Here is a 12,516-nt window from a genome sequence, read left to right as displayed (position 1 = left end):
AAACCTGAGTGATAGTTGTGAATGTCTCTGTTCAGGCGCTTGGTCTGTTCAGGCACTGGGTCATGGTCATGTTGCTTACAGTACAGATCGCCACAGTCTTACTGGCAGCTCTTTGACCTCCGCAGAGTCCACTCATGGAATAGTTGTCCTGTCAGGATGGAACATGGTGTATATCTGAAAGTGCTTCCCAGCAACTTCACTGACGTGGAGTCAAGAAGAGGAGTAGCTATTCTGGCTCCCCTGCTATCTTTTTGGTACCTTTTAAATTACTGAGATTCTTTTAGCTGTGTCGTCTCCTGTTGCTTACCAGGATGCCCAGCTCTATCTGCAATGCACTTGGTTTATCTCTTCTCCAAGCCTGCTTTTAGTCTTGGATTTTCATCTCAGATCTCTCTGTGTCTTCCCTTGAGCAATTTTTAAACAATTATTTCCTCACACCAGTCTGTGTCAGAGATTATTTTGTTGCTGGGAAGGTCCATTCTCCATTAACCGTGCAGGTTGTACAAGTTCTCTGTTCAAGGACAGCAGTCCTCCACCTGGGGGTACTCACTTGGCTCGAGTCTGGGCTCTGTTTTGCCACTAGGGTCACATTTCTTGTCTGTAATGTTAAAATATTGGTTTGGGAAGATCCTTGTTTCCTGGCAGTGCGTGGAGAGGTCTGTGTGTGAGAATGATGCCACAACTCGAGAACCTGCCAGAGATTATATCAATCTTTGCTGTCCAAACACCTGTGCTTAAAACAGTGGTCCTGCCTGGAGGAAAATACAAAAGGTTTTTATTTTCTTCTGTGTTTAACACACTCACAAGTTCTGTGTTCTTACAAGACATTATCTAAACAAGCTTTCTGCCAGTGTTGAGTTTCATGATATTCCCCAGAGGTCTAGGTGGGGCATATATGTGCAGGAAAGAATCTAGGAAGATGTTCGGTGGCGTGATGAGGTCTTGTACGCATTCTTGGTTTTTCCCTCCCAAGCCTGTTAGGAGTTCATAGAGTTAAAAAATAGATACACTTCAGTGATTCCCAGCTTGAATCACTTGCGGCAGTGCCAGAAACAAATCAGCATGATTTCCTCAGCGTTTTCAGTTAGTGCTGGGGCCCGAGTGCTCTGAGGTGACTTGGGGTGAAGTCACATGTAAGGGTGTGTATTGTGACTTCATCTGACATGGGGCAAGCATGTCTGTGCACTTGCCGAAGTGAAATAATAGTCACTTACTACAGAAACTTTCTGCTGTTTGGCCACCAGCTGCACCAGGTTCTGCACAGACATCCTGCATGGTGCCTCCCATGGCAAAGCTTTTCCTGCAGGCAAGGAAGCATGCACCAAGTTGAGTCAGACCTCTTTGGCTCTTGGGATTTTAGACCCATCTTGCTTGATATGCCATGCTGGCAGGAGCTCTGTTTGAGCTTTTCTATACTTGGGCATATGTTGAGAAGCAACACTTAGCCAAGTTTGTCTCTTACTCCATGGTGTTGGCTTCCAGGCAAGCTTGAAATTTGGAGAATAGTTGTTATATAACAACTCCACAGGTAAGCTTCTGCAATCTCTTCTCAGAAATGGAATAGGTGCCTGCTAACACAAATGTGAAATCTGTGTGTACAGTCCTGGAGAGTTTCCTCTGTGTTGACTTGGCTGTTTTAGATTCTGTGTTCAGGTACATACTGACTCCTTCCCCTTTGCCACCCTTTAATTGGAGTGCTGAATATAGTGTGTCTCTTCTGTTCTTAGGTATAACTCTCACTTCATTGCTTCACTGAAGGTATTTGAGATGTTCTACATCCCATAAAACTTTGCAGATAGTTTTCACTCAAGAGCTATAAAGCTCCTGTCCCCATTGGTTACTAATACATCAGTTTATCAGAAATAAAAGCTTGTGCCCAATATTCTTGCTGTCAGTCTGTTACTGTATTTTAAGATGAATACTGTGTTTTCTGTCAGGACCACTTTAGAGCCCACAGGTCTTGTCTTTGTCTGCTGATGGTTGTGTGTGCTCATGAAAGAACATAAATTTGATATTCCAGTTAAGGACTGGGATTTGGTGTGGGTTTTTTTCTTAAGCCTTTTTTCTGTGCAAGCTCTCCTGCATAGAGACCACCAAAGAGTGTGCAAAACTCAGCTATAAATGTAAAATTCACAGGACACAGAGAATATTTTAGGCTGTTGAGAGTTACCAGTTTGTGCTCTTCAGAGCTCTGTGCTGGCTGACTGCACCTCCTGTGCTGGAGGAGCCCACCATGCAACAACAAAATTAATAATGGAGAACGTTCTTCCCCTGAATGTCAGGATGCAGGGGGTTACACTGGGACTTTAGTGCTGACTGTTGAAACATTATCCATTTGTCTTAAACATGGTTTATGGTGATTTTTCCCTACAGTCTGACCTCACAATGGAAAAAATATCTGCACTAGAAAACAGTAAGAACTCTGACTTGGAGAAGAAGGAGGGGAGGATAGATGACTTATTAAGAGTAAGTATTTAAGGTGGGGCAACTCTTCTAAATGCTGCTATTTAAAGGTGCTTAGAATGCTTGTCCCAGCCAGGCTGCAGAGCAGGGGCTTTTATACCAGGTGTAGAACCAACACTTGCAAGGTAAAACAAATCCAATAATCCCTTACCAGCAGGATAATTGTCTGGCCTGGGGACACTGTTTGGGCCTGCTTGAACCTAAGCAGAATCTGGGGATGTACAATGCAGAGTTGTTGTAGCTCAGTTGTTTGTGTCCTCAGCAGTGTTGGCCTTCCTTTGATCTGTTGCACACTTGTGTATTTTGCTGGTTAACCTAACAGGCTTCTCTGCAGAATGCACAGAATCATGGAATCATTAAGGTTGGAAAAGACTTTGAAGCTCACCAAGTCCAACCATCAGTGTAGCACTGCCACCATGTTCTCATAAAACCATGTCCTCAAGTGCCACATCTGCTTGTTTTTTGAACACTTCCAGGGATGGTGACTGGTGACTCCCTTTTCCCTCCAGCCAGTTACTCCCCTCTTCGAAGTCCTGAGGAGCTGACTCTGCCTTCTGTTTGGCAGCATGTTCACCAGCCTCTCAGTAGCCTGGGAAGCAGTGTTCTCAAATGCTCATTGAGGAGAATCAGACATGTATAGAGATGAGAATATCCTTTGGCCAAACCAAAAGAATAAAGTTCTTAACCCATTAGTATTTTTCAGTAAAAGATAAATACCTTTAAATCGACGATCTTGTTTTAATGGAGAAGTTCGAATTGACTTAGCTTTCATCAGCTGGGAGAGGCACTTGTAAAGTGTTGGAAAGCATTAGAAAGCACATTAAAGGGAGTAGAGGAAAGGCTTTGTGTGTCTGGTCTCAGCACCTGAAAGAGCTCAGTCAAGCTCATTGGAGACATGGAGCACATGTGTGCTTGTGGGAAACAATCCATGAGGCAGGAAATAGTTGGTTTTTTTAAAATTATTATTTTTGCTTTTACCAGACTACTGGTTGGAAGGGAAGTGGTTAAATTTAACTCTGTTAATAAAAGTGGTTGCATGTACAGTCCTGCTGCATACTGTGGTGGTGTGAAACAGCAGCTGCCACTGGGAGCAGTCTGTGTAGAAGGACTGATGGAAAGTGACTCAAGAATTTACCTGAAAATACAGAGTTCCCCCATCCTTTTACTCTGTTAATATTGTGGCTAAAGTGGGAGGATAGTCCAGCAATGACTAAGCTATTTTGAGACTTTGTAGCTGTGGCAAGGTCTTAAATGCTTAACAAGAAAAAAAATACAATACTTTTGCTTATCTTCAGTCTCTTTGTACCCTAGTTCCTTATGTGTAAACCAGGATAACAGAACTTCCCTCTTCTAGAGGGCTGTTAAGGTGTGAGTTAAAAACTTAAGAGTTTGTCTTGGATGTTTTGCTAAACAAAACCTGTTCTTTTATCCTGCTGGTTTGCTGACATCAATCTGAGCTACGTGGCTCACTGGAGAAACTTCTTCCTAAGTGATGCTTAGTTTAGCTCTTCTGAGTGGTTTGAAGTCTCAGGCTTTGTTCTCTGTTCATTTTTAGGCCAACTGTGATTTGAGACGGCAGATAGATGAGCAGCAAAAGATGCTGGAGAAGTACAAGGAGCGGTTGAATCGATGTGTAACGATGAGCAAGAAGCTTCTTATAGAAAAGGTGAGCAGGGGACATCTCTGCGGCCACAGTTCATGTCCTTGAAAACATCTGTCTTCTTAGCAGTAAAAACCTGCTCCTTTTGCTTCAGTGATAGAAGATAACTGGAATTCTGTCTTGAATTACTTCCCTGCAAATGGGAATGTAATCCAAAGACTGAAGTGGTTCACAATGTTCAGATCTGGTCACTTTCCACAGTGACAGAGTGATCTCTTGCTTAAATGAAAGCACTCTAAATGCAGCAGGCATTGCTTGATTTGGAAACCCATACACTTGAAAAGCAATACTGTGCAGCTCTGGGAATGCTGGAGAAGTGTCCCATTGTGCATTGGAATTGCAGATATGCTCTGGGACATGGGCAGGCGATTTAGACCTTTCAAATGGCAAAGTTGGAGATCGTTGATTTGTGTAACACTAAAAACACACTGGGGACAGTGCCAGGTTCACCAGCATCCAGCCTGGCTCATCATGGAAAGATTTCCAGCTTTCCTGATGGTTAAACAGTGTGAGGGTTTGTTTGCTCTTTCACCTGTTGGCCAGTTATACCTATTGTTTGTGGGTACTGGATGGGCAAAACTACCCGGGTGCTGGCTGGGACATGCAGTCTGTTTGAGTTGATTTTGTCACAGAGCTGATTGTTCTTGGCTGAGCAGGGCTCCCCTCTCCAGACTGGTGACCTAGCTGAGACTGTGTCACTTCTGGACATGTGGAAGACTAGGACTGAGCTGGCTGATCACTGTATCTTAGTCTTAATAGTGATTCAAGGTACATTTTGTTTCTTCATCTCCTGAATAAGGGCCTGGTCGGAGCTGGGCCTGCAGTCTGTCTGAGCTACTGATACAAAGAGACAGCTTTAATCCTACTGCCAGGCTGATCTCAGCTGATCATAGGATGGGTGAGCTGCCCAGGTAGTCATCAGGAAGGAAGAGTGAGGCTGAAATGTCATGATGGAGGTGAACAAATGCCTGCCAGACCAGTGTGAAGCCCCAGCAATAATTTGATATTCCACAGCAATAATCGGTGATATTCAGCTGGGTTTCAGATAATCAGAACTGAAATAATAGAAAGTGGAAGGAATTGGTGGTGATTTATAATGCAACACAGCCCTTAGCTAGTAATGTATGGTTTGTATTTTTACGTGGCTTTCTTTTGCTTTCAGTCAAAGCAGGAGAAGATGGCATGCCGAGATAAGAGCATGCAGGATCGATTGAGGCTGGGGCATTTCACCACAGTGCGGCACGGCGCATCCTTCACCGAGCAGTGGACAGATGGCTATGCCTTCCAGAACCTCATCAAGTGAGGACAAACAGGATTGTCTTTGACTTCAGAGGCAGAAATGGAAAAAAAACCTAGCAGTTGTGTGTGATGTCTTGCATGTCAGAATGTGAGAATGGTGTGACTGATGCATGGAAGGATCAGATAGGAACTCCTGACAGTGGGGAACTTTTTCACACTGAAGTGAGAAACCCATTTCCACTGAAACTTCCAGAGACTTGAACTGGAATGAAATGGTTTGAGTTGGCCTTTGGGCCAACTGTTACTGCCTGTCAGGAATCCTCAGTACACCCACCCAGCTGTGTAGTGCTTGGGGTGGACCAAAATCTCACATATATTGTGAGTCAGTAATTTGATTTGCATCGTTGCATATATTAGTCAAAGAAGGCTAATTAGCTTGCACTTTTTTTTCCCCTCCTTAAGTAGAAAGTATAGAAGCTTGAAAGAGAAAATCCATACTATTTAACTTGTTGTGCCTTCTGGTAACAGTGATCAAAGGGGCTGCAGAAACCTGGAAATTAAGATCAGAGACCCTTTATGCAGGATGTTAATGGAAATATCTAGTCAATTCCCACCTGGCCTAGACCTTTAAGTAGGACTTGGCAAATTAATTGCACTAGAGAGTTATGTGTGATCCTTTAAAATCACACCACTTCTCTGTACTCTGATAGGGAGGTGCAGCTCTTGTTAGGCACAGATCAAGGACTTTATAATTCTTCCTTCGTTTATGCTGGAAGTTCTAGAAAAAAATACTTGTGGAATACTTAGCTGCAGTGTCAGTCCCTTTTTAAAAGGGAAATAAGTAAACAAATGCTTAGGTCATTTAGACTTGAAATTTCAAGAGTGCTCTTATCACTGTAAAATGTTTGAGATAATCTTTTTATCTTGGAGGAGAGACAGTTCCTTAGTGAAATCGGAAATTATGTTGGTTACATTCCAGAGAATTTAGGATAGCTTAGCTGTACTTTTGAAGTGTAAGGATACTTTCTCAGACAGTGCCAGACTTCAGGAGTAGTTTTAACAGGAAAATCTGAGATGCTGAACAGAGGCTTTTAGGAAAAAGTGTGTGGAAGGTTAGTGACTTGCCATGGATCCTAGGTTTCCATGGGGTTAGCAACTCCTTTGGATGTCCTCTGCATGAATTAAGCCTTTCACTTACTGGAATGTTTATGTGAGCCAGGAAAAGAATCCCATTTTACGTAAAAATACCTTTAAAAGTCTGACTCGTCATATTTGGCACATCTCCCTTTTCTGTACAAAAGTATTTTGTTATAAATCTTAAAAGTGCAACTGATTGGAAATTCATGGGTCCAATCTAGTAAGAACAGATGCTGAAGACAACCAAGTGCACACCCTGAATTATCTGTTACGTTTTTTCTCCTCTCTGCTTTTCAGGCAGCAGGAAAGGATAAATTCCCAGCGGGAAGAAATAGAAAGACAACGAAAAATGTTAGCAAAGCGGAAGCCACCCGCGATGGGCCAGACCCCTCCAGCAAGCACCGAGCAGAAGCAGCGCAAGAGCAAGACTAACGGAGCAGAAAATGAAACGTAGGTTCTGTGGCCTTCTTGGTGCATGGCAAAGCCACATGCTTTGATTAGAGCACAAGATATCTCCTGGGAAATGGAAGCTTGCCCTTGCCTCCAGGCTTCACTCCATGCAGAAATGAATGTTGTGGAATTAGCCTGGCATTCAGCAACATCTTACTCCAGTTCTAAGTAGTTTTCATTGAAGTAAAATACGGATCATTGCTGAGTCCAGACTTTGTATGAGCTTAACTTTATATTTTTTATGAGTCCAGTAATTTTTTCAGTATTCTGTTGTGATCAGGTTTGAAAAGTAGGCTCTGACTTTAGTGTTGTAAGTTCAGAATTGATATCAGTATCAGGGTATACATGGTGGTTTTTATTAAGGAAAACAAAATTGTACACATTTAGAAGCCTTGTGTTTTATATATTTACGGTGGAGAATTCTGAGTTAAGAGTTTTGAAACAATTCATTTGGGATACTGAAGCAATAAGATGCTCTCTGTAGAGACCATGCATTGAGCGTTGCCCTGTTCTCCAAAACAGTTCTTCACACATACATGACTCAGGGAAATGGTGGAAGTGCTACTCTTCTTATGTGGTTTTTTTCCCTGCCTCTTCTGAAGTTACTGATGCTCTAAGAGACTTGATATTCTTCTAGAGTAAAGCTGGGGCTTGAAATAAATTTAGAACATTATTTTTTCAGAAGCTTTTGTGAGTTGGATTTAGTCAGAGACTTAGCCCTGCCTTCTCCTAGTTCCCTTTATAAGACTTCATTTTATTGCTGTAGGCTAATACCATAACCCTCATTGACACTTTTCCTTTTTCATTATTAAATCTCCTGGACTTGACTTGAACTCAAAGTTCCAGAAGCCCTTTGAATTCTTGGTCTTAATCTTTAAAAGGACATGTGAAAGCAAAAGCTCCCACTGCCTTCACAATCTCAGCAGAGATGGCACAAGGCTGTGTGAATCCTGGTATTCAGGGTGCCTTCACCTCCAGGGCTGTGCCTCCTGAGGGGGATACAGGTGCCTGCAGATCAGGTGGATTGTGTTGGAGAGTACTGTGTGCTTTCTGCAAATAACTAAGTTGGTTGGAGACATTTCCCCCTCATTCTGGCCAAGGGAGTCTGAAAATAATTAAATAAAACTTTAAAGTCATCCTTTTTATTGCCAGGTTTGAGCTGGGAGAAGCAAATGGCATGTCTGTACATTGATATTTTGAAATACTGCTATTCACTGTGGTGACCTTTCACTTCCAAAGGGCAGGATGAGCTTTCCCCATTTTTGTGGGCTTCTTTTTCTCCAGCAGTCTGGTGCAGCTGTAGCGTGGCTTATTCTGGAGACATGGCAGCACAGGTCCTGGTATGCCCTGGGAATCCTGGCCATGTCTGTGATGCTTCTGGTTGTGCTGTGAGCCTGCCTTGGCATAATCCACCTTTACCATGCTCTGCTAGGAAGCCTCTTGCGCTCCCAAGACTTTTTCTCTGTTTCTTACTGGTTTATCATTCTTCACTGATATATTTTAGGGTGATATTTTTGTGGTTTAGAAAAGCTTCTTGTCATGTACTTGATAAAAACTGCTTGCCCAGGGTATGGATATGGTTCATGTGGAGTGTTGTAACTTATGTAAAAACACTGGGATTTTTGCAAATCAGAGGTAGCAACTGGACTGACTGACAACTTGCATAATCATTAGTTATCCAGTAAGTGCATTTGTTGGACCATTGTGTATCAGGAACAAAATTTTATGACCTCTGGAGAGAGGCTTTTCATTGTGGAAGTCTTACAGAGGCTGATTTTTTAGGCAATTTAAATATAAATGTTTCTAAAAGTCGAATGAGAAGCAGACAGCCAAGTTCCATTTTGATTTTTGGTTCCTCTCTGGTTTATGGCTGCTGCTGTGTCTTAAAAAGGATAGGAAGGTTCTGAGATGCAAATTTAAACACAAGCTCTCCCAAAATGAGTTTTCTAGCCTGTGAATGAGAAAAAGAGGTTTCATTCAGGAGGATTATTCTGCTGGTGCTGGTTGAGATTCATTAGGGCAGCCTTCAGCTGTGCTAGAGATGTTTCTAGCATGTTTCTGTGAAACAGGGCGGTGTTTGTCTCAGAGCCCCCTTGATTTTTGTGATGGTTGCTGTGACAGACAGCTATTTTGGGCATTGTTAGCCTGGTGGTGCTCGTTACATCTCTGCCCTAATGAGTAGACTGATGGTGTTTGTTATTTGTGCACAAACATATGTGCAAACCTTGTTGCTGGTTTATTCAGTTTACTCTTTGTTCCTTATACAGCAACAGCAACCAAAGAATCGCAAAATCACAGAGACCTAAACTCTTGGGATGGTCTTTTAGATTATGTGAATCTAATTAAAATTCACACTATGTGCATGAATTAGAATCACAGAATATTCTGAGCTGGGGTGGGGGGGATCTCCCAAGGATCCTCAGGGCTGTCAGCAGTTTTATAAGAAATGAGACAACATGTGACCATCTTTGGTACTGACTTTGTTTTTTATATATCTTTAATTTGTAAGAAGCAGTTCCTTCTGCTCAAGATTCTTTCATAGGGAACTTGGCCTATGAGTTTTTCATTAAATTTATCAGGTGACAACTGCTTTAGGACTTGTTTTAAGTACCTGGACTCTCTGCATTAGCAACAGAAGGAAGTTGGAACATTTCAAGATGAGCACTTGATGAGCTGAATGCTCTCTCCTCTTCATTTACTGAGTAAGGTCTCCCTGCACAGACACAGGACTCGGTCCCCCCTTGAAGGAAGTTGAGGTGTTGATGCTCTGGAGGCCTCCTGCACTAACCTTGTGTGAAAGCACTGTGTAGAGCATAATTGCTGTTGCATAAATCCTCCTGAGATATGCTTTGAACTCAGTTTAGGTTTAAGAGAATATATTTGTATGCTGTCATATGCAGGTCTTGTTTACAAAGTGAGCAGGTGCAATTGATAAGCATGTCATAGCTTTATGTTCACATGTGATACTTTTACCAATTCCTTGATGGTAGTAATGAGACAATTAATATAGTGATTCATTTTTCTAGTCCTAAAGACCTCAGCATGTCATTGCATTTTGCTAGTGATGGGCTCTGTCACTTAGTGTAAGGCTTTGCTTTGTCCTACATAGCATGCTTGGCATGGAAGAGAGGTTGAAAACATTATGAAACTTCTTTTGACCAACCACCTAGAGCAGAAACTTTGCACATCATTTACTATCAATAAAATAGGGATTATTCCCCTTATCCCATTGCTTCTCCTAACTACATGTGAGGTCAAAAATATGATAAAATAGATTTCCAAAGGTTTCCCTGGAAGCTGCTTGGCAGAACCTGAAACAGGAAAAAGCTCTGAATTCCAGGTCATTGCTCTGAGACTAGAAGCACACGTGGCTGTGTGGCCAGGTGTGCTTCTAGTCTCAGAGTGAATGCTGGATTGAATTATCCAGCTTTTATTACAAAGAAAAATTTGAAAATGAGTCAGTAAAGCAAACTTTACATGGAAAAATAAGATGTGGAATATTTGAGCTTCACTTTTCTATTTTTAGATTATGGTTTAGCTGTCTTCTTTAAAAGTCAGTCAGTAGCCTAGATAGGTCTTATTTAGGTACTTGAATTGGAAGTTAATGGATATTGTTGAGGTTTAAGGTTGTGTTCTCCTTTAGACTGATTATTTAAAAATATAGGTTGCAGAGTTTACCTAAAAATTTTTGTGCTGGTGGTTGATCTACTCTGTGGATTTGTTACTCCACTGGCATTGTGCATTCTGCAGGTCGTTCACTTTATGTTTGGAAACCTAATATGTTGAGTCTTCCTTTTTCATGCAGGTTAACATTAGCAGAATACCATGAACAGGAGGAAATCTTCAAGCTCCGACTAGGTCATCTTAAAAAGGTAAGAACTAGTTGCAGCAAAGGCATTTTGTGCAGTATTCTGTGGACACAAGAGCATTTCTCTGTAGAGGTCACTACTCGTTTGATAATCAAGAGGGTTTTTCACTTAAAAGGGATAGCCAGAATTTTGTAATAGTTTTTTTGGGGCGGTGATATTCACAGATGTTCTTTGCTTCAATAAATAGCTTTCTCTGTCCTTACAGTTAGGATTTCATGCAGAAATTCTACTTTTTTGATACCTCTTCTGTCACTGTGACCTGCCTGGTGGTCAACTCTGAATGTGTGTAACATGAGGGAACAATAAGGAATGGACCAAGGGAAGAAAATTGTAAAAACACACAAAAAAAAATGCAAGTCATTGACTTTTTCAGTTCTTTGCAATATTGAGTAACCAATGTTATCACTCCAATAAAATTTCTTGGGCTGTTGCAAACTAGTCCTGTTCAGGCAGTGGCAATGCATATTTGTTCTCAAATACCTTGGACTCAGTAGGAACTGTACCTGCAAGTAAGGTTATATTTAGATAAGCTGTTGGTTACCTTGAAAGTGATTGCAGTGACCTATAAATAAGTTTTCCGGGACACTTCAACAGATTAAATACTGGGGAGAAAAGATGTCTTCTGCCATTTCCTGGTTAGGTGTGATCTTTGCTGAGGCCAAGGTGTTTTCTTTTAGAAATGAACCAAAGAAGAAGAAAATGTCTTGCTGGAGCACCCCTTCCTTTCTCAGGTGGTGCTCGAGCTCTGTGTTTAGTTTTTTTCCTGTCACCTTGGCACACAAGCTGAATGCAAGGCCTCATAAATGTATCTGTACTTCTTGTTATTTTCTGTGGAAGGGAAAGTTACTGCACACCCAGAATCTGCTGGCAGTCTGCCCATTATGTTTTATTGACCTGTAAACAAAGAGAAATGACACAGGCAGGAGAATGCTGCTGACATGCTGGCTCTACAGGTCCCATATTGCTTCAGGGGATTAACTGCAGGTCCACCTATCCTGGCATAACATTGCCACCCTGGAATGGAGGAATCCATCTCGAAATCAACCTTAATAGAAAGTGAAGTAACGTGTTGGGATCGCGGCATTGTCTGAAGCTGTGCTTATCCTTCTCCACTTTTGGAAACTGCCTCATTCTTTATGTCTAAAAATAGAACCAGTTGGAAAGGGAAGGAGTGGAGTCACAAGACAGATGGGTAACAGTGTCCCCTGAGTCACATACACAAATTGTACTGTTCAGGGAGCACGTTTGAATTGAGGTTTGCAGCCCTGGCCACAGTGATGTGAATTCTCATGTCATTTTGGAGGGCACCAGCACTTCCAGCTAGACAAACACTATGTCAGAACTTCCGCGTGGCCTTGAGCAACCCTCTGACCTGTTTGAGCAGTTACCACTAGTAGAATACAATGTCATTCTCCCACACTTCCCACCCTGTCCAGATGCTGCCCCATCCCATATGTCATCATGACATCCCTGTTCTTACTGCTGAGGGCTGTCTTCTTTCTCTTGTTCCACCAGAATTGAAATTCCTTCAAAAACAGCTGCATGGCACTTATTCAGGGAAAGAGTGAGACCACAGCAACAAGGCTTCTTCATTGCAGAAAATACTGTAAACAGTATAAACAAGGAGGTGTAAAGATATGTCTCCTCCTGTCTGTGTAGGTGTGAACAGAACTGCCCAGTCAGTTTTCATTCCTGTTA

General features: G+C 42.0%; 1 protein-coding gene across 8 annotated transcripts in view; it reads left to right on the top strand.

Moving 5' to 3' along the window:
• Positions 1-12,516, top strand: part of TLK2 (tousled like kinase 2) — a 42,901-nt gene that overhangs the window by 19,210 nt on the left and 11,175 nt on the right. For all 8 annotated transcript variants that reach the window (XM_039701045.1, XM_039701041.1, XM_039701047.1 and 5 more), the window contains 5 exons: positions 2,374-2,466; positions 4,019-4,129; positions 5,286-5,422; positions 6,797-6,949; positions 10,755-10,821. In XM_039701045.1, the coding sequence (XP_039556979.1) occupies positions 2,374-2,466; positions 4,019-4,129; positions 5,286-5,422; positions 6,797-6,949; positions 10,755-10,821 (561 nt within the window). The remainder of the gene's footprint in view (positions 1-2,373; positions 2,467-4,018; positions 4,130-5,285; positions 5,423-6,796; positions 6,950-10,754; positions 10,822-12,516) is intronic.

Source organism: Passer montanus, unplaced genomic scaffold, assembly GCF_014805655.1.
Source record: "Passer montanus isolate IOZ18808 unplaced genomic scaffold, ASM1480565v1 scaffold148, whole genome shotgun sequence".
Lineage (NCBI taxonomy): Eukaryota > Metazoa > Chordata > Aves > Passeriformes > Passeridae > Passer > Passer montanus.
Note: the sequence above shows the minus strand (reverse complement) of the source record. Positions and strands in the feature narration are given on the sequence as shown.